We start from the raw sequence: 27,504 nt of genomic DNA, 5'->3' as shown, positions 1-27,504 counted from the left end.
GGAAAGAAGAGTGGTTTCCCATCGCTATGCATCGCAAAAACAACAACCAAAAGGGACGACGGTGAAAATTACCACAATGATCCCCCACTTGCCTTGTGGCCCATCAGTCTCGACCTAAATCCTCTACTGTCCACTGGATAGCATGAAAGTCAAATGAAATATGGTAAAGGCCTTCACACGCCACTCTCGCTTCCCGTCCGCCTGGCGGATTGACACCGCACTGCCTAAGATGAAGCGAAAAATATGCCAAAAGAGTGTGCGTGCAGCGTCAGACTACCACATATCGTGGCCTTCGCCATCATCCTCATCTTCCTCGTAGCTCGGAGATCTTGCTTGTTGTCCATAGTATGGTTGCTGTTGGTGCGAGTGGCCTTGGCCAAGGTAATGCTGACCACTTGAGACGCTATAGCCATTGGAAATCGAGCGACCCTGATGTTGGTATTGAGAGGACATGTGTGGTTGTGGTTGTGGTTGTGGCTGAGGAGAATAGGGAGACTGTGACTGTTGGTAAGAAGCATATGATTCCGAGCGATTCTGAGCCATGTTGGAGTTGTGGTCGTATTCTGGAGACTCAGCATTGTTGCCGTAGTGTTGCCCGGCTTGACTGAACGATTCAGAGGCCGAATCATGCGTATCAGCCTGCGCTTGTTGCTGCAAAGTCCATTAGCACCGGCTTGGCTTTTTGGATGTTCACTAGACTTACATCTTGATACCGCTGGTAAGTATTGAACTCTTCAGGCTGTTGCTGTTGCTGCTGTTGCAGCCGTCGTTGCTGCTCTTCTTCCTTCTTCTTTTGCTCCTGGGCTTGGCGTTGCTGCTGCTTTTGCTGTGCAGTCTGCCCAATTTGTATGTGGGGGTGCATTTGTTGCACCTTTGCAAGGTAAGAGTACATAAAGTTGCTAAGAAGCACCTGGGAATAGAGTTCACGACGCGGATTTGCCAGCTTGATGTGAGCCATGCGGTATATTGCGCGTTCCTCGAGGATGGAGAATCGGGTCCAGTTGTAGTCGACGTCCGGCTTGAGAATGCGTGGAGGAGGGTCTGGCGAAAGTCCGCGTTGTAAGCTAACTTTCTTGCCACCAGAATCGCGGTCACCCTTCTTTTTACTTCCTCCGAATATTGACGAGAATATGCCTTCCTTCTCCTTCTTTTCCCCGCCAGAGGTTTTGCGGCTGCTTGTCTTCTGCCGTTCTTCGTCGAGCTTGATGCTGTTGCGGTCCAACACGAGACTTTCCCTCCCGCGGCCTTCGTCGATTGAAGCCTGCAATACATCCAGGCGGGTAGCATCGTGGGACTTGTCGACCTTGGTGAGCTTGGATTTCGACTTTCTCTCCTCCTTATCTTTCTTGTCCTTTTTCTCGGCCTCATCATCGTCATCTTTGTCATTTCCTTTCGCTCTCGAGAACCATCCCCAACTCGCCTTTCTCGAACCCCCTTCAGAACCGTCGTCCTTGTCCTTGGACTTTTTGTCTGCTTTGTCTTTCTTTTCATCAGCAAATGTCGGTATTATTGATAACGAATCCGTCCGGGTGGCACTGGTGTGTCCAGGTATTGCCGAGGGATGAGACGCCATGTCGTCCAGAGTTTGAGTTGGTGGCTTACTGGCCTGGGCTTTCTCCCGCAAACTTTGCCTTCCAGGAGGCGGGCGAGGCACTGGAGTGGGAGGTGGTATCCTTGGTGAAGTAAGAGCCGCCGGAGTCGACGCCTGCGCGCGGTCGACCGAAGACTTGGATGATTTGCGTTCAGGGTGCTGTGCTGGAATCGGGGGCGGCTGATCCGACGGCGGCGGGGTCTCAACAATCTGGGGTATCGGAGAAGCGGAAATTGATGGTGCGGTACTGGAGCCGGATTCGGGCCTGTTTGCAGTGTATCCTGGTAAAGATGCTGTGGTGCGTCCATTAGATCCAATCCGTGAGTGGAATGCTCGAGGTTGTTGTGGTGCCAAGTCCTCACGGTTTACTGAAGCTGATTGCCCTGGTTCTTCTGCGGACCGCGGACGCGGTTGATCTGCACCCGTAGCATGGAGTCCGTTCGACGGCGAGCGTGTTCGGTTTGGCCGAGAAAAGTTTTGAGGCGTTTCATCTTTGGAAGAAGTGTTCGAGGGAATGGGATCCGTGTGCACTCGTTGAAGACCTAGTTTTATCTCGGGGCTTGATGATGAGACTGGAGACGATATTGGTGAGTCTTCGCCGTCAGTTAAATCTCCTTGCCTGTTGGCCATTCTGCGACTGAATGGTATTCGTTCGCCTTTCCTGAGGCTTCCTCTCCGGTAATTTGTCCTGGTTGAACGCTTCAAGCTTTGACCAGCTGGTTTGACGGGAAGGATCGGCACATCGTCGTTTTCCTGAGACTCGGAACCAGACTCGCCTCCTTCGTTCAAGCTCACTTTCCGCACCAGAGATGCAGGGTCTTCTGTCAAACTTTCCAGTTGCTGCAGCGTCGGGTTGTGTGCCATTCCGTTTTGCTGAGAGACGGATCTTTTCCTCTCCAAGCGCTCGGCGCCATCGTGATAGCCATTTGGTCCGTCCACCTGCTTCGAAAGCATGGACTTCTTTCTCCGCAATCCACTCATGGACCCGTCTCTGCTCAAACCATCGGGCGATAGCATACCTTCATCAATGTCCCCAGATCTCCGCCTGTGACTGGCGACCTTTTCCTCGATAAAAGTCTTGAACTCCTTTGGAGCCAGCTCGGGATGGACCCTGGCGGGAACCCAAAACATGCGCGAGGGATCGTCATCATCGGCAGAATGGGAAGGAGCGACGGCCGGCATGGGGACATTTGAGGCAAACGATGGCAAATCTGGATCGGAGCCATGCACATCCATGGACATTCGGCGTATGGCTTGGAGATTACTGAGTTCCTGGGCGACGGCAGCGGGGCTCGACTGGGCGTCTATGTCTTGGAATTCAAAGGGCTGATTGGAGCCATCTGAGTCGCGCCTCGTAAATCGCGGAGGCGACATGGGGGACCTGTCGTAGGCGCCGCTGCGGCGGTTGTACGTATTTTCTCTCGGGGAGCCATTTGGATGGTTTCGGGGTGGCGAGGCGGTATATATGGAAGAGGGAGAGCCGGGCTGCTGGTTGTAAAGAGAGTCGTTGCTGTCGAAGGACTCGTTGGTGGGCGAGCTGATGAAGCTCAAAGGTCTCGAGTCGCGGCGACTGTATTCATTTTCTCCGTACATGTCTCCAATGGCCTCGGTGATGTGGTGGTTGTCGTCGTTGATGGAGAGCTGTGGAGCATGGCCACGCCTGGCCGTGTACAAGCGCTCGAGGTGTTGCTTCCGGTCTGAGACCTGGTGGCAGAGAAGGGGGCGAGGTCAGCAGCAGACAGAGCAAGGACAGGAGGGCGGTGGACAGGACGAGCGATCTGCTGTGTAGCCCGGGGCCTGCATTTGGGGGAGCGGAGAGCGGGAGGACCAACCTGCATGGCTGCTCGAGGAATGCAGATCCTCGTCGCGACTCGACCTCGGCGACGTTGCGGCGGTCACAAGGGGGCGGCGGGTGCTGAGCGCGAGCGCAGGTGAGGCTCATGGATCGGGGGGTAGAGGCACAGAGCAGACGCTGAAGCTGGGCATGACCGCAATGCACAGCAAAGGAGCGCGGGCGAAGACAGGGCGGTGGTGCGGTCGTCGTGGGGGAGGCGGATACGATGCAGATGTGTGGACGGGTGGTAGGCGGTGGGCGGTGGACGGAAAGCGGTGGAGGTGGTCCTGGTCCCAGTCGTCCTCCTCGGTCGGTCGATGGGCTTTTTGGGGATAGCGTCTCGTCCACTTGTGCAATTATCCGTCTATGTCTGTGCTGCCGGACTTGGTGGCCAGGCAAAGGCTTTTAGAGCATTACTATGCAGCATTTCTTTAATCATGTTGCGCCCGAGAAGAGAGGGAGTCTGAACCAAAGGGGTCCCGCCAACTCACCTCAGTCAGCTCAGCTCACTACTGTACATCTACATATCTATCGATTGACTGCAGCACCTCCTCCTCCTCCATGGACAACGTCGTCTCTTCACGCCGCCGCAAGGCCCGCCGCCTCCACGCGCTCCTGAGTCCGGTCCTCTCACAGACATCGCTTAAGGTACTCCAAGTCTGTCCCTGTTTCACGTGCGCCGCTGCCCACGACGAAGCTGAGCTGAGCCAACAACTGCAGATTCGAAAACATGGCTATACAATCAAGTCGTCAAAAAACCTCCAGGCTTCAAGTTCCTCGCCGCCACAAATGACGAGCTTTCAATTCAACCCCCACAGCCAACAGCAACCACGGTTCTGTGTACCGCGAATTCCCGGAGGAGCTGACCCACCTGCGCCTCGCTCGCCGTCGCCTCTCGAGCAATTTTCTTTTCTTTCCAATACAATGTCCGAACTGCTTGTCCCGCTGACCGTAGCCTTTGCCGAACGCTGCCTGGAGCCGCTGTCGCTTCTGCAGCTTCCATCACGCCCATCACGTCCCTCACCACTTGCAACCTCGAAGCGCCGACCGCAAGCCACCCACCAGCACGAGCCTTTTGCGATGCGCCCGTCGACCGTTGGCCAAAAAACAACTTCGAAGTTTTGCGCCGTCTATTCGCCAAATCCTTGATGCCTTGGCTCCGGAACCCAAGCCCATGGAGAAACCTTAATTTTCGCGTGCATCTGCCGCTGTCATGCTTAACTGCGTGTCCCGCCTGATTCCTTTTGGCGTAATGTGATCATCTTCACCTCGCCTCTTGCTTGGTTTGCAGTGCTCTTATTTTGGCAATCGGACTCAGATGCCGTGCCTGGCGCCCAGCCTCGCTGCGCCCCGCTCATGCACCTGCAGTATTCTTCCTCCAAATGAAAATGAAGGCCGCCGCTGCACAAACCGTGGCCCCCAGCGCCAAGTACAAGCTCGTGTTGTCTACTGGCTCCTCGTCGGATTTGGGAAATGCCGTCGATGGATGTGTGGCGCATTCAGCAAGCTGCAGCCTCGCGTCAGTCAAAATCCGAGCATCAAGTTGGCGCGCTACTCACATGGACGAAAAACTCTGAAATCGTGCTCCAAGTGACGCTCACGTGTAAAGGCGCCGCCATGTTCAATGCGCCCGTGTACTCATCTGGTTGCAGCTCGCTCCGCTGCATCGTCTTGTCCTGATCAGCCTTGAGGGCTGTATATACAGCTGGAATGGCGTCCAGGTGAGGATACCGCCTCCGAAGCTGAACAATGTACTCAAAGCTGTCGGGTTCGCTCGAGTCATAAGTGTAGCAGAGTAGGTCGCAAGCATCGAGCTTTGCTTGATTCTCAAGGATCGCCGGCTCCAGCTCACCGAGCTCCTCAAGAATCAGATAGCACTGCTTTCCGCCTTGGAGTTCGACACTGTTTACAGCTGACCTTGGCTTGATGGTAGGGTGATGCATGCTGCTAAATGGTCGGTTCAAGAAAGCATTTAAAAGTGAGCTCTTTCCACTCCCACTCGCACCTAGCACGTAGCAAAGGATCACATTGCGCTCCACTCTCCCCGGCCGATTGCGTCTTTTCCGCGGCTTTGTGACTTTCAATGCCGCTGTCGTTCCACCCCGCTCGGAGCTCTCGAACCCAAGAAGTGCAAGGTACTCAAGCGTCGTTTTTGGCTCTTCAAATGTCGTCATGCTCCACTGCGCCAACCATCCCTGAAGCGTGATATATCCAGCCTCATTACGCACAGTGCATGAGGGAAATGCCGAGTCAACCCAGGATGCGGGTAGTCCTGGCGTAGGGGCAAAAAGAGCTGCCAATTCGGCATCGTTGAGCCCACCATCGTTGTCCTTGTCGTGGAGGAGGAACAAATCTACAAAGAAACGGTATCCAGCGGGGCTCAATTCGGCAGATGCGTGCTGTGGGACGTCGAACTTTGGGTGCAAGAAATTGTCTTTGAGGCTCAGGCTGTCAGTGTAGTGGAACTTTCTCAAGATGGTCCATATCGTCTCGTGACGACCCTTCTCCGCGAAGACTTTGTGTAGCAGCAGGAAACCCTTCTCATCGATGCCTTGTTCAGTTGCCGACTCGGGCGCCCATTTCTGGATCGAGCGCTTAATGTTCAAAAGATCCTCTTCCGACAGGGGCTTGTCGAAGCATTTTGTCTGAAAATCGTGCAGCTCCTTGTCGTTCAGGAAGCCATCCTGGTCCTTGTCACAAAGGAAGAAGATGCGCCGTAGAGCAGCCATTGCTGCTGGCTTCAGATTGGCTTCCTTGGAATCGTACAGGGGAGCGATTGGGTGTGTGACGGCCTTTTGGCACAGGAAGAATACTTCGTTGATATTATGGTGGTCCTTTGCGCTAGTCCGTATGCATGAGTCAATCTCCTTGAACTCATTCATGACTGGAAGCATCTCGTCCGCGACGACCTGGGCGGTGCTGCCATTGGTGTGCAGATCGGACTTGTTGGCACACAAGACGACGGGCACATTGACTCCCAACGACCGAAAGTATGGCATCCAGAATAGAGCAACGCGTTCATAGCTGTAGTGATCGGAGTAGACGAGGAGTATCACGTTCGACTTGCGGAGCTCTTTGCGCAGCTTGTCGCGCTCTTGCGGAAGGGCCGACGTGTCGACAATGGTAGTTGTAACATTTTCGGGGGTGCCCAGTGTGGGAGGTAGGGTTACAGGCGGCAGGACGCTTTGGATCTTGGGGACGAAGACGTCCTTGACGAGAGAGGTTATGAGGGAGCTTTTCCCTAGCTCGCAGTGTCAGTAGAAGGGCCAAACGCAAGGGAAGGAGCTTTCCAGGAGACTTGCCGGCGCCCTCGTCACCACAGACACAGATGCGCACAGCAGCCATGGCTACGGCGCATCAGTCATTCGCGGGAGGGATGAGGTGAGGTGGGTTTGGAGGAGGAAGCAGGAGCCATGACTACAAGCTCCAAGTGAAGTGCTAAGTTGTCGCTGCGGGCAGCCGACGGGTACCACGAGCGCGTTACCAGGCTGTTGGGCTAGGCAAGGTACGCACCGCACCGCTTCGGAGCACCCGCTAGTCATCGGCAACCTTTCGCCGTCATGGCTTCCAGTTGACGTTGAACTACCATCTGCTCGCGCGCGCGCTCTACAGCTTCCACCCCTGACGATTCCTCGCAATCGCCCATCTTGGCCCCGCTTCTGGCCGTTCCGCTCCCTTAGGTTCTCTTGTCCTCGCAGACCATGCCCGCCTCTTGTCTGACAGCGAGGCCGCCCGTTCGCCGCAGCAGCATTTAGCCGTCCCACACTGCGGTCCGAAGCATTGCGGCGCGGTGCGCGCACCTCTCCCTCTCTCCCCAGTCTCCACATTAGACCTCGAGATCGCTGCCGCTACATCATCATCGTCTGCTCCCCCGTCGTCGAGAGCACATGGAAATAGGGAGGCCAGTTGATTAAGGTTCGACGACCAAACCCCCAAGACCGCCGCGAAGCTTATGCACACCGCCGTACGTTCGATTCTCTGCCCTACCACCACATCGGAGCCCCGTCCTCCCATTGGCGCTGTGTAGAAGCTGATAAGGTCCGCCATAGTGAAGCGGAAGCTGAAGACGACATGTTTGTGCTGCCACCCGCCCCCCGCTACCCCCCAGGTCAATATGGCTTGGGAATGACTGGCCAGCCCGTCATCGAGACCAACAACGTCTTGTCGCGCCCGACAGGCCCGGAACATCAGCTGGTAGTCGGCGAAGGTAGTCACCTCTCTCAGAACCATGCCGCATTTCGACAGTCCTCCTGACGCCGCGCACACAGGCACCTATGTGCTGCGCGACAGCCTACACCTCGCGACGCCGCCGCCCCATCCCTCCGAAGCCCCAGTGCAGAACCCCAACCCGCTCGCGACGACGCCCTCTCCTCCGACTGCCGGCACGAAGCTATCGCTAACCATCCTGACCCCACGGCGACCTCAACTTCCCCGCCTCCAAAGATCCGAGACTACCAATAGCGCAATATCTGGTATACCTCCTAGTATAGCAGAAAGCCCGCACGAGTCGCAGAGTGCCAGTAGCGACTTCAGCTCGCCTTATAATAGGACAAATGGGCTTGGATTCGAAGCGGCGCCACTGTTTGGCGAAGGGAATCCCGCGCTGGTTCTGTCCAACGGCAAAGAGTCCAAAGATCCTCTAAAGCGGAGGAAACCAAAAAACAACATAATTAAGAGCAACTCGTCCTTCGTTTCGCGGGTAATTCCTCACGAGGCGCTCTCAAAAAGATTACAAGAACGAAGCGGAGACGGACTATTGGCTTTTGCAAATGTGAATAGAGCGGTGCAATGGCTAGATTTGTCGGCTTCGAACAAGGTTCGCATTGGCTGTCACGCGTGTTCGTTTGGACAATGGTTGGAGCCGCGCTAACCCCAATCTTGCAGGATGAACATCTTACCAAGATCCTCTTCACCAAAGCGCATGCGCTGTGCCATGATGTAAATCGAGTGACCAAAACGAGCAACCACATTGATGTTGTGCTCGGGTTTTCGACGGGCGATATTATTTGGTACGAGCCAATGTCGCAAAAGTACGCGAGGATCAACAAGAATGTAAGATGATGAGTCCCCCCTCCTCACAATCACATAGTCATCACGAAGGGCGTGGCTATGGAGGCCCAGAACAGCGGAAGCAACAAGTTGCTCCGTTTCGTATGAGGCATTTCTGGCCGCGTGTACATCATGTTTGAAGCAATGATGTCAACGTACACCGAATCTGCTCAACTCGTAGCTCTCCGCGGAGGCAAGCCGGTGCATATGCATGGGACCTGACACGTCTTAGGGGGCAATCAACAGCAGTGCTGTCTCGGAAATCCGGTGGATACCAAATTCAGACTCGCTATTTCTAGCGGCCCACATGGACGGGACCTTGGTGGTCTACGACAAGGAGAAAGAAGACGCCCCATTTGTACCCGAGGGGACGAGTCCACATAGCGAGAAGCCGCCAAGCGAAAACGGTCGAAGCGCCGCTCTGCATGTGCAAAAGTCGGTCCAATCGAGAAACCAAAAGAGCAATCCGGTGGCAGTGTGGAAAGTCTCCAAGTCCAAAATCAACGCGTTTGCATTCTCGCCCGACTGCAGGCGGCTGGCAATCGTGTCGGAAGATGGCTCGCTGCGCGTCATTGACTATCTCCAAGAAAAGTAGGCACCTCGAAACACGCAACGCATTGGCCGACATGTGGCTAATATGAGAGAATCACGCAGGCTTCTAGACATCTTTCGCAGCTACTACGGCGGACTCATGTGTGTCTGCTGGTCTCCGGACGGAAGATATGTCGTTACGGGCGGACAGGACGATCTCGTGTCGATATGGTCCGTCGAAGACAGCATGTTGGTAGCACGATGCCAGGGACACAACTCGTGGGTTTCGAGTGTAGCGTTCGACCCGTGGCGGTGCGACGATCGCAACTACCGGTTTGGCAGCGTTGGGGAGGACTGCAGACTCCTATTGTGGGACTTTAGCGTTGGGATGCTGCATCGGCCGCGAGCGGTAAGCTTCATCGCCCGATTGAGGAAGGGGGCGGGGTGGAAGTTTTTTTTTTTTTTTTCGATGTTTGATGGCGATGCTGACCGGTGTTGATGGAGTCGCAGGCATCGGTTCGGCAACGAGGGAGCATCTCGTCTCACATTGCGCCGGCACGAAACCCGACCAATGGGTCTACGACGCGGCTGAGATCGGATTCAAACGGGACCATGGGAAGCGCAGAGCAGGGCATGGAACAACAGGCGGAGCATCCTGTTGAGCCTCGGGCGCGCACGGCCATGTTGCCGCCGGTCATGGTATTCTCGCCGAGACTTCGGGATACAGGAGCAGTGATTGCTGACCAAGTTATGATTCGCAGGCGAAGTCGGTCGACGACCACGCACTTTGCTGGCTCGGATTCGAGGAAGATTGCATCCTCACATCGTGCGAAAACGGTGAGTGCAGATTGGCGAAAGGAGGCGGCCTTATCTGTCTTCATGTTGATTTACGCGGCACTAGCATCGGGCGGCCCACACCGGCACTTGCAGTCGTGTGCGCAGGAACCCGTGCTGGCCGCAGATCCAACGACCAAGGACATGCATTTGCTGACCACTGGCAACAGGTCACATTAAAACGTGGAATCGTCCAAAGGAGGGCGCCGACGACGGCGGTGGCGGCGGCGGCAACAGTGAAGAGCAGCAACAGTAACGACAGCAGGGACATGACGATTGTCGTGCTGCAGGTGTATATAACATGGAGGTGTTTTAAAAAAAGATGCAGCCAAAAGCAGAGTAGAGTGCAAATCATTTATGCAGGATAAGAGAGGGTGTATCAGAGTGTGCTGAGGGTCAGTCGATGGGCTGACCGTGAGGACGACGACGGGTGTGGCTTGTGATCACGACAGATCAACACCAGTGAAACAGCAGGGCCATGTGCATGCAGTCAGCAGGTTGCAGATGTTTCTAGTTGCTGCTCCATGACCATTGTGACAATGGAAACATGTCAATGATTTTATTGTAGTGGTTGCACTAGCAGACCAAGATTATCATCCCCTGTCGCCGGACCGCAAACAGCGGGTAGGGAGCGGGTCCTCGGGAGGCTTCGTCAAACGACGGCCTATCTCTTCTCGCTCTTGTGTGGCGCTCAACACCCATGCCCTGTCACTGTTAAAAAAAAGCCGAGTGTCCCCCACGTCATAGCAAAATGAGAGATGGTCTAGTCCGGCCAACGGAGAGATTAGGAGCTTGCTAACTGGCTTTGGGGTCTTCGTCACTATCGCGCGCGGTGCCACTTCCGCTGCCTGTCACTGCTCGGGCCTTGGTGAGCAGCAGAGAGAGAAAAAAAAAAAAAAGAACAAAAGGGAGGGCGTCTCCGCTGTTTCTTGCAAACGTCTTTTGGTCTCGCATCCTCTGGCGCATGTGCTAGAGCCACGACCCTGGTTGCACCTCGCACGCCGCCGCCTCGACTCAACCACGTCCACCTAGCAGCTGCCCTGTACCAAACCTGCGCGCGGGATCTCCGTCTGCCGCCTTGTGCTGCATTTCATCACGTCATCCCGCCCGCTGAAGCAACCGTCGGCATCGGCATACCTTCTTTGTCGCCCTGCTGCTGCACTGCACTTTGCTGCGCTGCCAACGCCTACGCCAACGGACCTTGCCTCACTTTGCCTCGCCGACTTTTTGCTATCGTTGTTCTTCCTTTACCACTCCCCGTCGTCGTATCATCTCCTCCTGTCGGCCGGCCCTCCATTCTACTTAATCTCCCGGCCCTCTCTCTCTGCGGCACCCTCTCGACCGACACCAACCCTGCCGCATCCCTCTCGATTATTTCCACCAGCCCGCTGGCCCCGAAGCCGGCCTTCCACCGCTCAACCACCGCCTCGCCGCCGCCATGGTCACCACTCCCAAAGTCTTTGGCGGAAGTAGGTCGAAGCCGGTTCTCGAGATAAGGTACGCATCATCCAGGAATTTCACCCACTTTGCTTTGAATTCAAGCTTGCGTTCAAATGTCTCAAAAATGTCTATGAACCTCTAATTGCCATCTTTCACTACCTGGCTGTCTGCATGTCTTTATTCAGCATGCCGAAGAATGCTTCCAAAAATCTCTTCTCTGCGCTGTTTCGCCCGCTAGCTTTGCACTGCATGCCTGACAGCTGATCTCCCGTACCTAGACCCGATTCGCCCTTTGTCGTCTTCTCCGGTGACGCTCACAACGCCGAACCTGTTACGCTCACCGGAAAATTGGTCCTCACCAACCGCGACTCGATACCTATCCGCTACATCAAGCTCTCGCTGATTGGCACTCGCAAAGTCTCGTGCGTAGAAATCACTGGGAAAACTGGAATGACGCAGCCAAAACTGACTCGACCAATCATCCAGTTGGCTCACCAACGCCGTGAATCCCCAGCAGATTGTCTACAAGGATGAATTTCTCAGGGATGACAAGTACCTCTATCCCGCCGACGGTGGAAGCAAGAAGATTGTTCACACAATGGGACCTGGCGTCCACGAGTGGAATTTCAGGTTTACTCTGAAAGGGAACTTGCCTGAGAGCGTCGAGGGTCTCGCTGGCAGCTACATAATTTACAACCTCCACGCCACACTCGACCGAGGCATGATGGCCAAATGCCTGTACGCAGACAAGCACCTGAGGGTTGTCCGGACGCTGGCGAACGAGATTTTGTCTGAAGCTGCAATGGAGCAGGTACGTGCCAAGTCTCGACCGCTCTGCTGTCTCAGTCTAACAAAAATGCTAGACCAACGAAGATGTGTGGGCGGACAAGCTGGCGTACAAGATCACAATACCGCAGACCAACTTCATATTCGGAACCCAGGCCACTGCTGATTTCCAGCTGATTCCCCTGAAAAAGGGGGTCACAATAGGAAAGATCAAGATGGAGTTGCACGAGCACGTCATCCTGAATGCAATCCAGGGAGAACGTACCATTCCTCACTCGTGGGACGCAATTGTCGCAAAAGAGGAATTCGACATGCCCAATGACGCTGAGCAGAGAATGACCGAGGAGGACGACGATCATCCGTTTGACGAGTCTTACAAGTTCAAACTCACGCTTACTTTTCCCAAGTCTCTCAAGAAGTGCAGGCAAAATGTGGATACGGACTTTATCCGTATAGACCACAAGATCAAGCTATTCGTCAACCTTCACAATCCCGAAGGCCACACGAGTCAGGTATGTTTTCCTATATCAGCCATGATTGGTCCGACACTAATTGCACGCAGCTCCTTGTCAAGAACAATTGTGTTTTGTTTATTTCGCCAAACCTTCCCGTGGGCGAGGATCAGAGTGTCTCACCAGCGTCGGGAGCATTCATTGAAGCAGCCATGCACGCCGAGGCAACACAGGCGGCGCCTCCCACTTATGCCGAGCATCAGCTCGATCAAATGTACAGCGACATCGACCCAAGAGGATTCAGGACGCCAGGGTGGCGGTCGCCGGCACCCAGCGGATATGCAACCCCCTTGTACGCGCAAAGCCGCCGGAACTCAACCGAAGACTTGCCCTCCATGGACGCTGTTGCAGGATCAGGGGGCATGGGCGCATCAGCGAGCCAGCTGCACTCTCGCCTGGCACGTCTCAGCCTTTCTCAAAATCATCCGTCCGACTTCCGTTCAAGGTCCGGTAGCTACTTTTCCCGACATTCGTCTGGAACGAATACGCCTCGGAATGGATATGAGAGTTCAGCACCAGTCAGTCCCGGCGGTCAAAACGGCTCGCATCAAGTTTCAGAACCTTCAAGTGGCCACCAGTCGCACAACAGTGCCAACCACTCCCCTCAAACCAGCTACTTCCCTCCCGTGGCTGAAATTCGAGTGGAATACGACATGGAGGCGCTTGGACGAATACCGAGTTACAACACGGCGCTCGCAACGCCCATACGAACTCCCATCAGTGAAGATCTGCCCACGTACGAGGTGGCCACGAGTAGACCAGCGAGTCCAGTCCACGATTTGCGACGCCCCAATGTGGCACATGTTCGGGGAAGCAGGGATAGCACCCCCTCGCCCACTGGGAGTTTGGCAACCTTGACAGAAGAGACGGAAAGAAATACGGCGTTCAATCGTTTGAGACCAGAGGCTGCAGCACGTGTTGGCCACTATTGAAATATCTTTCCCTTGTTTTTCACTGACCATTGGAGCGTCTTGATGACTCCCTAGAACCGGTTCTTTTTTTTGGCACACATACACAGAGCGTAGACGGTTTGGCTCGAAGTTTTGTTTCTCTCATTTCGAATAGACGGCAAAGCCTGGCGCGGTAGATACCCACCTCCTGGCGTCCCCCATCAGCATTTTCACAGGCGTACAGGGCTGCTGGATACAAAATTCTTGGTTCAAGCTACAAACATTGCTACTCAGAGGTACTACATAGACTTATAATGCAAGAAGGAACGAACAAACGGTGTCGATCTTTGGCGCGTTGATCATGCGGGAATGTTGTCAATCACGCATTCCGCAGGAGCAGTCGTGGGACAGGTGCACCTGATCCCTGCGGGATGACGTCTTTGGAGAGCCAAGATAAACATGCGGGAGCCGGAACGGTCCTAAGAGTAAGGATGGGCTAGAACATGTGTCAGGGTCCCTTGGTGTTAGTGCTGACCACCACAGCGACTTCATTCCTGATCTGGCCCAAAAACTTGTCCGTTTTCTTACGCCTCGCGACGTTGTGATTTTACTAGGCGACGCCCCCGAACCAAGTCTGGACGCCTCTGACGCGTTGAGCTCGCCAAGCCGTGCTTAATTCCCCCAGCTCATTATCCTGGCCTGCCCCAAACTACCTTGCACCACGACTCTTCCACCTCCGATCCCGCCCTCCTCTACCCTGCACTCCAGCTTCACTGCTCCTGGTCCCTCCCTATCTCTTCCGCGATAGCAATTATTCAAACATCCATCACCGATCCACCTCGCGACACGCATTCCGCAATGGCAAGCCCTACCGAATCCACGCTCCCTAGGAGGGCGACCACCACCACGACCATGGGCGATGAGAGCGCAATTCCCGACGAAGACACCAGCGAGGTAAGCTATGGGACTGCGCATATGTCACGAGCTTGCGCACTAACGGGTGCGCTTCGAATCAGGTCACCAAGCTCTTTCAGGAGCGTCTCCAGGCTTGGAAACACGCATGCGGTTACATCGAGGAGTACATCACCGCCACCGAGAAGCTCCAGACTAGCCAGGGAAAGGAATACGAAAAAGTCCTGAAGGTCGGTCAAGCTGCAAGTTCTTCAATGCCTGCGCGCATTGCTAACAGGGGTGCAGACTGTTAGCAACCCCCTGAGGGAAGGACACCACTTCAGCCAGGACATGGGTGGTATCGCTGGGTGGTTTGACAACATTCGATCCAACACTCAGGTATGTCGCAAATCCTGTCGTGACTTTCCTCGTTGACTTACGTCCCAGGCACTTTCAAACTCGCACCAAAATACCGCCAAGTCCCTCAAAGGCCAGGTTCTCCCGATTTTCGAGCGTCTGCACACCGAGATAAAGAACAAGAACAAGGAACTCACTAAGGGTGTTGGAAAGACTGGCAAGGCCGTCGACAAGGCTCGCGCTGTGACGCAAAAGCATATCGAGTTGCTCGGTCAGCACACTGCTGCTTTCGCATCAGCCGGTGGCAGAATTACCGCCGACCAGGATCCTTATGTTCTTCGACGCCAAGTCGTCCACCGCTTGAACAAGCAATGCATGGAGGAGAACAACAACCGCCAGGACCTGCTGGCTGTGCAGAACAACTTTGCGCAGTTTGAAGCGCACATTATTCAGACTTTCCAATCCGGCATGGGACAGTTCAACACAGTCATGAGCACCCAGATGGAGCAGACCAAGGCCATGTACGCCGATATCGTCGGCACATGCCAGTGCATCCCTGGAAATTTCGAGTGGGAGGGTTTCATTAAGCGCGAGACTAACATTCTCATTGACCCCTCCGCTCCGCCTCGCTCAGTGGGCAACATCACGTTCCCCAACCAGAACCATGAAGCCACTCAGCCGCTGATCGCTGGATCCCTGGAGAAGAGAGGAAAGATGTTGCGCCGCTATGATGCCAACTACTACGTTGTCTCGCCGGCCAAGTACTTGCACGAATTCAAGACCGACGATGACTTCCAGAAAGACCCGGAGCCGGAGCTCTCTCTCTTCCTTCCCGACTGTGTTGTCGGCGCTATTGACGGCAACAAGTTCAATGTCAAGGGCAAAGATGTTTCGAAAGGAAAAATTGGAAATGCCTTTTCCATGACGCACGAAATTGCGTTCAAGGCGCACACGGCCAGCGATGCAGAGAAATGGTGGAATATCATCCGTGAATGCGCGGGCAGCCATACAAGCGAGCAGCCCATTAGCCCGGCAGAGAGCAGAGCGACCAGCGGTAGTATGGCCTCCAGTCCAATCAGTCCGGATGGAAAGATGTCGCCACTGCAGACTCAAGGTATCACGAGTGCCGCCGGCTCAGAGCCAACTTCGGCTGCGCCAACGACTGCATCTACCGCACCAACTAGCGCGCCGGTCGAAGAGAAGACGGAGAAGGCTTGAGGCTCTCTTTGAACTCTCAAACGAACTTTGTGGTCAAAAAGTTGGATTCTCTTTTCGCTTCCCATCCAATGCAACATGTCATGAGAACGACGCCGTATCGTTTCGGGTGCTGGGTTATTTCCTTTTTCGTTTCGACGTCTCGGCTGGGATGGGGGTTTTGGCTTTGTTTTGGACAGCAATATATCACAGGTGCGCGTTCCGACCCCTTTTCTAGTATCATACGACTCTTCAATTGAAACTCCTGAAAGTGCGCGTCCAGTACGGATTTGGTGCCAGGACCAGTCTCGTGAACGGTGGATGGGTGGACCCTGCAGATGTGCCCAGGGGCTAGAGCTGAGAGCCCTCTGTGACCCCCACGTCGGTTCTGCCCGCTCTCCCGCCCGCGTCTCGGCGCGTTCGCGTACGGTACTTGCGTTGCCCGAACTGCCACCTTGACCACAGCATCCAATCAACAGCGGAAAGCTCGACGAAAACGGCTTCTCCACCTCCACGCGGTGTCGAGTGGTAATAGAGTGTTCTATTGAGGCCTCTAGCAAACACAGAAACGCGTGCGCCTATATGAAACTAGGCTGTACTACCAACACATGAACAACAGTGCTGTGTAGCTGACACATTAACAACAGGCTCCTACTCTACAAGACTTCTCCATCCTCCATCTAAGTATTAGACCTACTCTCTATTACCAAGGCTAGTCCAGTTCAACAGAGGTCACCAGTCCCTAGCAACACCTCAGTACAACCGTTACACCTTCTAAGTTAGGGGAAGGCAGATATCTATAAGCCAGAGCACAGGATGGCTATTAAGTCTACACTTAGATGGCTAATACTGGGGCTCTAGTAAGCAGTACCGAATTCACTTAGCAGATTCACCTATCTTGGCGATAGGGGTCTCACCAATCAAACTGCTAGAATCCAGCGAGAGCAGCTGGTTTAAGGTGTTTCCTCCTCCCTTGATAGGTGGGAGCAACTCCGTTCCCTGTCGCCAAGATAGGTGAATCTGCTGAGTGAATTCGGTATGGGTTACACTATTCTAGTAAATTACTACTGGATACTGGGGCGAGGAGGGCGGCATGTCTGCCATTTTATAGATAGGCTAATTTTCTATGTGTGTGCGACACCTCAGAGTCTCAGCTAAGTTACACCACCTATAGTTTCTCCCAATTGGACGCGCTAGTAGATTCTTTTAGAGGTTTCTGAGACACGACTTAAGTAGGGAGGACCTAGAGCCCCCTTTCCCGCGTCAATAAGGTGTGGCGCCCTATATCCCTACAAGGGATCGCTCTACCAAGACTCTCCGGTCTAGCGGCTGCACCCAGGTGTTTAATAGAATCATCATCATCATCATCATCATCATCATCATCATCATCATCATCATCATCAATCAACAGCGGAAAGACATCGCCTTTCATGACATCGTCGACGCAACACCCTCTCGCAACCCCCTCAGTCGACGGACACACGCCACGGCTGGTCCTTTATGCCCAAACACATCACACGCGATCTGGCGAACCCATATCATTGCTGCCTCTTCTCACGAACCATACCGGAGTGACGCACGTCATCATCGCGGCAATACATTTGAACGAGGGTCCTGGGAACATTACGCTCAATGATGATCCGCCAAGCGCAACCAAATTCAATCAGCTATGGGATGAAGTACGGCAGCTGAAGGCAGCAGGCGTCAAGGTCATGGGCATGCTGGGTGGAGCCGCCAAGGGCAGTTATTGGAGACTGCAGGGCAATGAGGAAGAGGTGAGCATCTTGTCAAACTTCACATGCTCGGCTTAACAAAAGGTTGGCGATTGAGCAACAACTCACGAATGTCGCAGTTCGAAGCCTACTACTCTCCCCTCCGAGACATCATCCGACGGCAGTCCCTCGACGGGCTCGACCTCGACGTCGAAGAAGAAATCTCCATCGCCACTATCATCCGCCTGCTCTCGCGTCTACGCAGCGACTTTGGCCACTCGTTCATCACGACGCTAGCACCCGTCGCAACCGCCATGATTCCCGACCTGCGCCAACCCCCAATCTTGTACACTCCGACCACGCAACCCCCAAGCGCACCTCTCCAGATCCCGCATTCCCATCCTCACATGTCTGGCTTCAATCACTTTGCATTGGAGGCGGGACACGGACACCTCGTCAGCTGGTATCATGTCCAGTTTTACAATGGGTGGGGCGACGCCAGCAACGCGCACTTCTACGACGCTATGGTATCGTCGGGATGGCCGGCTGGCAAAGTCATTGTTGGCGTACTGACGAATTGTCGAAATGGAGGCAGCGGCTGGGTGGATGTGGGCAGGTTATCAGCTGTCGTAACAGCATTGCGAAGCCGAGGTTCGCGCTTTGGCGGCGTCATGGGGTGGGAATACTTCAATGCAGGCTCAAACGAAGGCGAAGAGGGCCACGATATCGCATGCGCAAGCCGGCCGTGGGAATGGGTCAAGGCGGTAGGGTATGCCGTCAGGGGTACAGTACCGAGAACTGATCAGGAGGTCGGTATTGCTGCCCCTCCTGGGGGTACTGGTCCGCTGCCGCCGACTGAGGTCCCCTGGCCGAACGCCGACGTCGATAAGCTTTGCGAGCTGGGGTTTGGGCGAGCTAATGTCGTCGCGGCCTTGAATGCCACGAACGGCGATGTAGAGACGGCTGCCGTGTTGCTCCTCGAGCAATGAATGACGAATCGCGGTGCAGACTCACCGGTGTGCTTGACCACCGCTCAGTCAAGCCACCTGATTTCTGACTTTGGCGCGGCAGAAGAACCTTGATTTTGCGCACGTACAGATCAATGCTGAATGCCGACGCCTCACTGTCCGGCCAGGTGATCTAGAAGCCGCCCTTCACGAATCAGACAAACTGCACTTGCTTTTTGGAAAAGTCTCAAAGGGGCAAACGTGAGGCATCTTGCGCGCGAGACGGCAGCTTGGCCATGTTTTTTCAGCCATTCTTGAACTCTGTCCAGCTGGGCAGAAAACGGGACGGAAGCTCGTCGTCCTCCAGCTCCGAACAAATCGGCCGTGTGAGCGCGCACGACCTTCTAGCCACCAAGATTTCGTTGGGTCTCGTTGGCAGCAAAAGCTTCGTATCCTTCTAGTACTGGTCCGCCACTGTCACTGGTTGGCTGAATTGCCGTAATCCAAGCATGCCCAAAGGCGGTTTTCGGCTCAAAGCCTCTCACGTCAATCACGAATCTTGATAGCCGCCACTCTGACCGGAAGGCCTAGGTACACGCCTATCCAAAAGCCAACCTTCCTTCACTATCGCCAAGCTGCTGTTCTGAGAAAATGATTGCCTACTCAATGTCGCAATTCGAGCCCGCCTCGACGAAACATGCAGCTAGTAGAACGGCAAAAGAGGAAGGTTCCGGCGGCTCGTGCGAAAAGTGAAAATGGTTCCAGCTACCAGCCACCAGACACCCAATTTTTGCATCGGCTACACGTTCTTGTTGAACAAACACAACCGCGCAGGAGAAAAGGCACGGTCAGAGCGGTGCATGTGAAGAGTGCTCCAAAAATATTTTGCCAGCGTCGCCGGTTTCGCAGTCTGACCAAGGAGTGTTGTGTTGATATCTCTACTCCTGCTGATACCGTTTGCTCATTCCCATGGTTCCTTGCGCCATCGAACGCTCATGCCATTTATCACTTACTTGCTCGCGATGGTTCGATGTTTTTTTGGTACGCCCAGCATGTGAATGTCGACGGCGGCGTGGGTTTGCAGATAAGATGATAGAGCCGCTGGGCTGGGTTTGTCTTTTTTTTTTTTCTTTTTCGGATCTCAAGAAGATTGCGACATGGCAAGTTTTCCGAGGACAAGTTTAATTTTCGTTGCCCTGCGTTTTCTTCTTGATTGTGCAACGTGGGACGGTGGTACCTGAGGTTGTTGCTTCTTCACAGGGGTCTGTGCGTATCGTTGGTCGTTGTCCTCCATTGCCCCACCTGGATGCTGTCATAGCTTCAGATGCTTGTCAGTGTTTCTCTCACTGCTCACATCAGCTTTCCCCTCTCTTCTGTGCACCTCTCACCACGACGAGCAGCGAACGTAGGTCTAGCAACGAACGCCTTTTCCAGCTCTCTGTCGTCCTCCCAGCTCCACGTTCTGTTCGCCTCGACAACCATCCCCGCAACTCGCCTCGAAATCGCAAAACCATTAAACCAGCCAGACTGATCTCCCAAATAACTACCACTACCACCATGTCCACAATCGACACCAGCCTCAGCTCACCACTCCGCCCCTCCTTCCCCTCCTCAACCCACCTCTCCAACGCCGACGCAACAGCCGCCGAAAACGCCGCAACCGCCACCCTCATCCGCGCGCTCAAGCTCCTCCCACACCCCGAAGGCGGCTACTTCGTCGAGCTGGACCGCGACGCCCGGCGCGTGACGAACCCGTTCCACTCCACCTACGACAGCGGGATGCTATCCCCAGCATCGGGCGTGGTATCGTTTGCCGAGACGGCGTCGGGCGACGACAAGACGTACAAGGAAGGCGGCGAGACGGGAGCCGCGGAGCGCCGCTGGGCCGACCTGACGCGCGCGGCCAGCACGAGCATCTTTTACCTGCTCGGCCAGGCGAATTCGGCTGGCAAGTGGCATCGCAATAAGGGACGCACCGTGCACACGCTGATTCGCGGGCGCGGCCGGTACGTGTTGATTCATGCGGATGAGGTCGAGGAGAGCAAGGGCGAGGCCAAGGCGCGCGTCGAGACATTTGTTGTGGGCAAGGATGTGGAGAAGGGCGAACGTATGGTGTGGATCATAGATGGCGGCAAGTACAAGGCGAGTTTCTTGCTCGAGGATGAGGATGGCCGCGGGAAGAGTGAGGAGGGGCTGTTGATTAGTGAGGTGAGCTTTTTTCGTGCTTCCCGTGGAGGTGGAGGGAGCATTCTTCGCTACGTCGATATTTGGTCTTGTGATTCCGGCTGACGTCTTGCAGACTGTTGTTCCCGGGTTCGAGTTTACGGACCATGATTTCTTGACAGAGGAACGTCTTAAGCAACTGGTGACACCTGAGCAGGCTGGAGAGCTTGCATGGTTACTGAGGCAGGACAAGTCGTGAAATCTATGTGGAGGTTTGCTGAAACAAGTCACTGGATGCGACATTGTGGACTGCGAAGGTAGGAGGGGGTCGAGATCGAGACCCTCGAGACAGTATCTCCATGAAGAGCATCAACCAAGTGCATCAGGACTTATGGCGATAGCATTTCGGCTGCATGCAGAGAGAGAAGCGTCACACGAGCTGGCTTGTGGCTATTTCATCTACCTGACATCATCTCAAAACCTGCTCAAGCCATGGTCCTCCTCATATAGGATGGTGATAGGGAATTGCGAAAAGTATTACTCGGAAATGCAAGATTCATTACCAATTCTAATCTCTAGATTCTTTGGAGATAATGCAACCCTTACTTGACTTCCTCCAACATGGCAGCCGCCACGGTCAAGCCCTCATTCCTCAAGACCACCCTCTGCGCCGTCTCCAGCGGCACAGCCCGATCAAGCTGGACCTCGATCTTCGCCACGGTCCCTGGTTGTATCACCCTCGGCTTGTTCTTGAGAACTGCGCCGGAGTTCTTGTCCAGAGTTGCCAGCAGCTTTGTTATCCGTCCTTCCATGTTCCACCTTCCCTTGTGCACCTCCACAAACATGGGCATGACGTGCTCAAAGGCCAAAATTTTTGCCGTGAAGGTGGTGATGCTCTTGACTGCGCTTGTCGGGTGGCAGATGACATCACCCAGGCGCAGCTGATCCGGGTCGATGTTGGTGAGGTGCAGCGTGGGGATTTGGCCTGCCACGGCCCAGTCTGCCGGTTCGTCGTCGACCATGATGGCCTTGATGTAAGCCGTGCCCGTTTCGGTCGCTGGTCGGGGTAGCGTGACTATGGCGTCGCCAACTTGCAAGCTTCCAGAATCGATGCGGCCGGCCACGGATACGGCGCTGGTAATGTCGCCACGGAAAATGTCGGATATGGACATTCGGAGAGGACCACTGACTGCGCGCTTGCTGACCTCGGACGCCTCGAGAGCCTGGACCAAGGACGGTCCGTCGTACCAGGGAGCAACGTCTTTGGGCACGGGTTGCGCTACATTCTGACCCGTCAGACCAGCGCACGGGACGAAGGTGACGTTTTGAGGTTGGAAGCCAGCGGATGTCAGGAACGCCGACATTTGCTGCGAGATTTCGTCGAATCTCTCCTTAGACCAAGACGCGGCATCCATCTTGTTGACGGCGATAATGAGCTGCTGCACTCCAATGCTGCGGGCGAGGAGCGCGTGCTCCTTGGTTTGCCCCCGCAGCCCCGACTCGAAGCTGTTTGCGCTGGCATCGATGACCAGAACCGCAAAGTCTGCTTGACTGGCGCCGGCGATCATATTGGGAACAAAGTCTTGATGTCCAGGGGCGTCCAGGATGGTGAATCTGGTCTTTTCCGTCTCGAAGGTATTCGTCGCAATGTCAACGGTGACTCCTCGAGAGCGCTCTTCGGAGGTTGCGTCCATGACCCATGCCAATGCGAACGACGACTTGCCCATGTTTTGGGCTTCCTTGCGGAGCTTCTCTATCGAACGTTCGTCGACGACCTTGAGATCGTATAACAGACGGCCCATGAGAGTGCTCTTGCCATGGTCCACATGGCCGATGACGACGAAATTTGCAGACCTTTTGAGGGTTGATTTCTCGTATTCTTCGAGGACGTTGAGATTCTTGCTCTTCACTCGTGGTGCTTCTTCCACAGTGAGATTCGCTACGCCTTGTGTAACGGCGCTCGTTTCCTTGTCTTTCTTGTTTGCCGCCGTGTTTGACTTCTTGAAAGCCTTGGCTTGCTTGTTCAGCACCTCGTCATCTGGACTTGGTCCTGCAAAGGGATTCTTGTTAGCATCTTGCGGCAGCATTTTTGGGCAAGGTAGCGAAAACACCATGCCCCCTAGAAGCTGTCCTCTCGGTCGTGGTTCTGATCCAAACATTGTCTTTGCAAATATTGATGGACCCGCTCGAATGTCAGACAGGCTTGCTTTCCGTTTCTTGCTCTCCACGACAGGTGCTTCGACCACTGGCGGCGGTTCCTGTTTTACAGGACTGGGGCTCGGTTTTGGGCGAGGATACGGTCGAGCCTGCGCGACAGGTTTTGGCGCAGATGATGCATGTGGAGTGTCTATAGACATTGGGTCTTCGTTTCCGTGGCTCTCGGGACTGGGCTTCTTGTTCAAGCTATCCAGCAAGGAAACTGCTCGACCTGTCGTCTGCTGCGCATCTGCCGTAGAAGATGCAGCAGGGCTAGTCTTGGCCTCTTCCTGCTTTTTCCGGCGTGCTGCAGCCAAAGCCGCGAGCTTGGATGATCCTCCTTTAAGACCCATGGTAGGTATATTTCCCGTGCGAGTTATTTTTCCCAGTCGATGTATTGGAACGTTAAACCAAGGGGTATCGCTGAAGAAGTTCGCAGGTGGAGATTCGACTCGGAGCGGTGAAAGTATCGAGGGAAGTGGATAGGCGTTGGAGACTTCTGAAAGAAGTTCGATTCAGCCGACGTTGCGAAATGTTTTGCGAGGTCGAGGCGGGTGGTCTTACATGTGTCGGTGCAAGTGTCCGGGGCATTTTCAAGCCAACGACCGGAGGACAGCTTCTTATGGGGCAAGGGGAGGAGTCATAAGGATATGAGTACTGACCGTTGGCTTTCTTGGGTGGTTGAGCTGCCAGATTCGTGGCCTGGTCAAATCTCGAAGGCTGGCTCGGTTTCTTTGGCGCGGGCTTGTGTGCATCTGTGGCGCATCAGAACCATACTCTCATGGCCTCGTGCTTAGTATGCGTCTTCCTCACTTTTCAGGTACGACACGGATTTGCCAATGTCATAGTAGTAATTCCACAGCGCATCCTCAATATGCTTGTCGGCGACGTTGGCGTAGTCGGGGCCCAGGGCTTCTCGAACTTTGGTCTTGCCTAGGCGCATTTGCTCTGGGATATTTGTGCATTAGTCGCACAGGTCAGCAGCTGTCAGGGTACATGTTTGGCTCACCCTGATCTTCGGGACTAAGTTCTATCGTAGACTGGGTCAGCAGGCGGTTCGGTAGAGGGGTTGGTTCCATCCAAGGTCACACCTTCTTCGCCATAGTCATCCTCCTCGTAGTCGTCGATATCGTCGTCGTCAAAGTCGATGTTCTTTACTCTACGATGTGACATGGTTGCAGCTCGGAGTGGATAGAGCGGAGGTAGAAGGGTGGTCTGGTGGCGCGCGTATTGTGGTTGTGAAGGCGTTTGGATTCAACGTCTGCGGCAAGAGATGTGAGTGACGCAACAGAACGCGGCCCCGCGCCCGGCCCTCTGACTCGCTCGTCGGCGCTCAAACACCATCAACAGTTGCACACAACCTTGGTATACCGTCGACTCATACCAAAACCACCTGAATTTACATACCGAATGGCATTTATTTTTCTTTGTACACATTACTTTCGGCAGCCTGGATATAATTCCGCAGGAAGAAGCCCATGCTTTTGGGGACATCCACCTGCGGAGTCTCCATTCACAACTCAAGGCCTTCAAATGGCTTTGCTGTGTTTGAGCACAGGGTTCAAAGATTTCGGCTAGGAAATGGAATTGAAGCTGGCAACATCCATCAGGACCTGGGAAATATTCAATCGTCATCATCCAAACACGAGCGACAGCGGCTCTGAAGATCCCGCCATGACCTGGTCGCAACACTTGGATTACCCGCGTCTAACCTGATGGGGCAATCATATGGACGGGCTCAGTGCTTTTTTTCATCTTGCGGATCCGTGTGCCTGCACGGAGTCACGCTTTCTTACGGCTGATTCGACCGTCCGGATTGCCATGGCTGAGCTGTACCAATCGTCTCCGCGGATCGGTCATACCCATCGCAGTATCTTGAACAAGGCAGAGTCTGAGCATTTCAGATGACTTTTGAACATGTTTGGTTTGGGAAACGCTTGACATGCCGAGCAGCATTGAGCATAGACGAGTCCAGGGGTTTTAGTGAATACAGGAAACTTGACCAATCGAGCACGTCAAACAGGGTCAATGCCACGCGAGCGGTTTCTGGCAGGGACATGAAGAACAATACCATTGAGTTTGAAAGACATGGCCATCGATCGAGTTGTTGTGAGAGAGCTGAAGGAGTGAAGGTGACGGCGAGAACAAGCGAGTTGAGAAGGACCGAGAGCAGCACCTACGTCATTGCCCGGCGTGCTGGAAAGCTCCCCATGCAAGTCCGTCTCACCAGCCCACACTGCTCACCCACGCACCACGGAACTCGGCGACACTCCCGCCGCCAACTTGATCTCTCTCCCGCTGACCCACTGCTTGTATGATGTAGCGCAGCTGGCCTACGCGTCCCTTCTTCTATTATTGCTAGAACCTCCTCTCCATTTCATGTCACTTCTGTTACCTTGGAACTACTACCTGCTTCACAACGTCCTCCTTCCTTCCTCGCTGCCCAGTTGTTGTCCACTTGCACACTTCCCGGCCGTGTTGCTATAGGTGCCTTTTACTATTACCATTACACTGTCAACACTACAACTCCCGAGTAAACAACCCCCATCACCATGGTTGGTGCCCGCCACCGCGCTGCCAATGGCCGCCCCAAACGCAACAACGACAACGACGCCGAATCCAATGGTCACAATTACTACGCCAATGACCTCGAGGCCGGGCGTGACATTCCCCCGAAATTCCGCTTCCGCGACGCAGTCTCCCAAACCATTGACTCGACGATAGTCAGCAAGATCAAGAAGCAGCTACACGAGGGCCTCGAAGGCATGGACCGCAAGTCGCTGGAGAAATACCGCAAGAGCGTGGAGGAGCTCAAGGAAACAAAGAACAAAAAAGTGCGCAAGTTTTACCAGGACCAGAATGAGCGTTTGAACGATTGGCTGGAGGTCGATGCCATTGTCATGGCCATGGCGGACGAAGTTCTCGACTCGATGAACCCCCGAGACGAGGATCACGATGGTATTGCTGAGAGTGGTGGCGCCCTCCAAGCAACCGAGGAGAGCGTCGAGCCGTTGTTGCCAGACGACGAGCGTGAGAAGAGGAGGAGAGAACGGAGAAACGCGAAGTGGGCTATCAATGTGAGTTGCACCTTCATTTGGACTGTGGTTTGTGCTGACTCCCTGGTCCACAGATAAATGTCATAGCGAATATCCTGCTCCTTCTGGCCAAATGCGTCGCGTCGTATTTCTCCTCGTCGCTGTCACTCATCGCCTCGCTCGTAGACTCGGCACTAGACTTGCTCTGTACAATGATTGTTTGGACTACAAACCGCTTGGTGTGCGTACTATGGGTATGCGGTCAATGTCGGATGCTGACAATTTGGCAACAGGAAGTGGAGATTGCAGACTCTGCAGGCAAAGTTCCCTGTATGTTTAAAGCCCCTGGGAAGATGGGAGACTTGCTAATATATTACAGGTCGGACGAAGGCGCCTCGAACCCCTTGGTATCCTGGTCTTTTCGATCATCATGATAGTTTCATTCATCCAAGTCCTCCAAGAATCGGTCCAGAAGCTCATGGCCAAGGGACCGCAAGAAGCAGTCCAACTTCCCACCATCGCAATCGCCGCTATGGCGTCGACAGTGGGACTGAAGGGACTCATCTGGTTTGGCTGCATACCAATCAAAACAACCCAAGTTCAAGGTGCGTCCAAACATGAGAATCCTACAATCTTGTAAAATGAAGACCCGAGTGCTAACGAATCACCGCAGCCTTGGCCCAAGACTGCAAAACCGACGTCTACTTCAACACGCTCTCGCTCCTCTTCCCCGTTATCGGCTACCACGCACACCTCTGGTGGCTCGACCCCGTCGGCGCCTCTCTCCTCTCCCTCTTCATCATCTACGACTGGGCCGACACGTGCCTGCAAAACGTCACCCGGCTGACTGGCAGCGCCGCCTCGGACCGCGTCCACCGCAAGATCCTCTACCTGGCGATCCGCTTCGGACCATTGGTACAAGGGTTCAAGAACGTAACTGCGTACCACGCGGGCGACAAGGTTTGGGTCGAGATTGACATGCTCTTGGATGAGCGCACGCCCCTGAGGAAGGCGCATGATATTGCCGAGACGCTGCAGTACTGCTGCGAGGCGCTGAGTGAGGTTGATCGCGCGTTTGTCACGATTGACTACGCGACGCAGGGTCCTTCGGGCCACGTGAACGAGTCGGATTAGCCTGGATACATCAGGTTGTACGGCAAAAGTTTTGGGATTGCTCTTGCTTCTGTTGGATTGGTGTTTGAGAAATTGGGGCGTTTGTGGCTCGTGGCGTCTGGGCAGGATGATTTATTCACCTAGATCGACAGAAGGTTAGATGAGAAGAGAATGAAGAAATGAGAAGAAAGCGAGATTTGTCCCCTGCCCCTCCGTCGGTAACGGTCTGGTGTGGTCGTCGATATCGACCAAAAAAAAAGTGGTCACTCTCCAGTCCCAGAATCATCGGTTTGGTCATCTATCGTGCTTTTTTGATTACTGGATTTTCTGATCGAGTCCACGAACAGCTGCGAAGAGGCGTGCGTTCCAACGTTCCAACTGTACGAATGGGACGCGCTTGATTCTTTGACTGTAATGATGAGATAGTGG

The 27,504-nt window shown here is 54.4% G+C and overlaps 10 protein-coding genes across 10 annotated transcripts; 7 read left to right on the top strand and 3 right to left on the bottom strand.

The window, feature by feature from the left end:
- Positions 1 to 152: 152 nt before the first annotated feature.
- Positions 153 to 3,707, bottom strand: BKA78DRAFT_149130 (uncharacterized protein). The gene is made up of 3 exons (XM_066882908.1): positions 3,424 to 3,707; positions 704 to 3,295; positions 153 to 651 (listed from the first exon to the last, which is right to left on the bottom strand). Exons 1-3 carry the CDS (start codon positions 3,427 to 3,429, stop codon positions 274 to 276), a joined length of 2,976 nt encoding a protein of 991 aa, XP_066743297.1. The 5' UTR covers positions 3,430 to 3,707; the 3' UTR covers positions 153 to 273.
- On the top strand, positions 3,586 to 4,676 carry BKA78DRAFT_149139 (uncharacterized protein). Its single transcript, XM_066882909.1, has one exon. The coding sequence runs from the start codon at positions 3,987 to 3,989 to the stop codon at positions 4,572 to 4,574; it is 588 nt and encodes a 195-aa protein (XP_066743296.1). The 5' UTR covers positions 3,586 to 3,986; the 3' UTR covers positions 4,575 to 4,676.
- Positions 4,677 to 4,779: 103 nt separating this feature from the next.
- Positions 4,780 to 6,770, bottom strand: BKA78DRAFT_331894 (EF hand associated-domain-containing protein; the record flags this gene model as incomplete). Its single annotated transcript, XM_066889927.1, has 3 exons — positions 4,780 to 4,932; positions 4,985 to 6,666; positions 6,728 to 6,770. The coding sequence occupies 3 exons, from the start codon at positions 6,768 to 6,770 to the stop codon at positions 4,780 to 4,782; spliced, it is 1,878 nt and encodes a 625-aa protein (XP_066743295.1).
- Positions 6,771 to 7,496: 726 nt separating this feature from the next.
- On the top strand, positions 7,497 to 10,095 carry BKA78DRAFT_252438 (WD40-repeat-containing domain protein; the record flags this gene model as incomplete). Its single annotated transcript, XM_066884736.1, has 8 exons — positions 7,497 to 7,635; positions 7,694 to 8,241; positions 8,310 to 8,477; positions 8,707 to 9,065; positions 9,129 to 9,414; positions 9,516 to 9,704; positions 9,767 to 9,842; positions 10,010 to 10,095. 8 exons carry the CDS (start codon positions 7,497 to 7,499, stop codon positions 10,093 to 10,095), a joined length of 1,851 nt encoding a protein of 616 aa, XP_066743294.1.
- Positions 10,096 to 11,277: 1,182 nt separating this feature from the next.
- Positions 11,278 to 13,509, top strand: BKA78DRAFT_296328 (carbon catabolite repression protein-like protein cred; the record flags this gene model as incomplete). The annotated part of the gene is made up of 5 exons (XM_066886606.1): positions 11,278 to 11,336; positions 11,558 to 11,701; positions 11,766 to 12,090; positions 12,143 to 12,577; positions 12,628 to 13,509. 5 exons carry the CDS (start codon positions 11,278 to 11,280, stop codon positions 13,507 to 13,509), a joined length of 1,845 nt encoding a protein of 614 aa, XP_066743293.1.
- An 816-nt stretch (positions 13,510 to 14,325) lies between these two features.
- Positions 14,326 to 15,933, top strand: BKA78DRAFT_353533 (uncharacterized protein; the record flags this gene model as incomplete). Its single annotated transcript, XM_066891574.1, has 4 exons — positions 14,326 to 14,421; positions 14,484 to 14,609; positions 14,665 to 14,757; positions 14,806 to 15,933. The coding sequence occupies 4 exons, from the start codon at positions 14,326 to 14,328 to the stop codon at positions 15,931 to 15,933; spliced, it is 1,443 nt and encodes a 480-aa protein (XP_066743292.1).
- Positions 15,934 to 17,339: 1,406 nt separating this feature from the next.
- Positions 17,340 to 18,610, top strand: BKA78DRAFT_331890 (glycoside hydrolase superfamily; the record flags this gene model as incomplete). The annotated part of the gene is made up of 2 exons (XM_066889926.1): positions 17,340 to 17,684; positions 17,762 to 18,610. The coding sequence occupies 2 exons, from the start codon at positions 17,340 to 17,342 to the stop codon at positions 18,608 to 18,610; spliced, it is 1,194 nt and encodes a 397-aa protein (XP_066743291.1).
- Positions 18,611 to 19,910: 1,300 nt separating this feature from the next.
- Positions 19,911 to 21,285, top strand: BKA78DRAFT_316443 (RmlC-like cupin domain-containing protein). The gene is made up of 2 exons (XM_066888619.1): positions 19,911 to 20,776; positions 20,868 to 21,285. The coding sequence occupies exons 1-2, from the start codon at positions 20,126 to 20,128 to the stop codon at positions 20,988 to 20,990; spliced, it is 774 nt and encodes a 257-aa protein (XP_066743290.1). The 5' UTR covers positions 19,911 to 20,125; the 3' UTR covers positions 20,991 to 21,285.
- On the bottom strand, positions 21,286 to 24,244 carry BKA78DRAFT_316440 (elongation factor EF-1 alpha subunit). The gene is made up of 5 exons (XM_066888618.1): positions 24,019 to 24,244; positions 23,937 to 23,957; positions 23,741 to 23,875; positions 23,590 to 23,682; positions 21,286 to 22,781 (listed from the first exon to the last, which is right to left on the bottom strand). The coding sequence occupies exons 1-5, from the start codon at positions 24,098 to 24,100 to the stop codon at positions 21,334 to 21,336; spliced, it is 1,779 nt and encodes a 592-aa protein (XP_066743289.1). The 5' UTR covers positions 24,101 to 24,244; the 3' UTR covers positions 21,286 to 21,333.
- A 937-nt stretch (positions 24,245 to 25,181) lies between these two features.
- On the top strand, positions 25,182 to 27,499 carry BKA78DRAFT_283658 (uncharacterized protein). Its single transcript, XM_066885670.1, has 5 exons — positions 25,182 to 26,004; positions 26,058 to 26,203; positions 26,256 to 26,292; positions 26,342 to 26,567; positions 26,636 to 27,499. Exons 1-5 carry the CDS (start codon positions 25,480 to 25,482, stop codon positions 27,094 to 27,096), a joined length of 1,395 nt encoding a protein of 464 aa, XP_066743288.1. The 5' UTR covers positions 25,182 to 25,479; the 3' UTR covers positions 27,097 to 27,499.
- Positions 27,500 to 27,504: the final 5 nt, after the last annotated feature.

The sequence above is a fragment of the Phyllosticta capitalensis genome (assembly GCF_038381095.1).
Source record: "Phyllosticta capitalensis strain CBS 128856 chromosome Unknown BKA78scaffold_6, whole genome shotgun sequence".
Classification (NCBI taxonomy): Eukaryota; Fungi; Ascomycota; class Dothideomycetes; order Botryosphaeriales; family Phyllostictaceae; genus Phyllosticta; species Phyllosticta capitalensis.
This window is presented reverse-complemented; position numbering and strand designations above follow the sequence as displayed.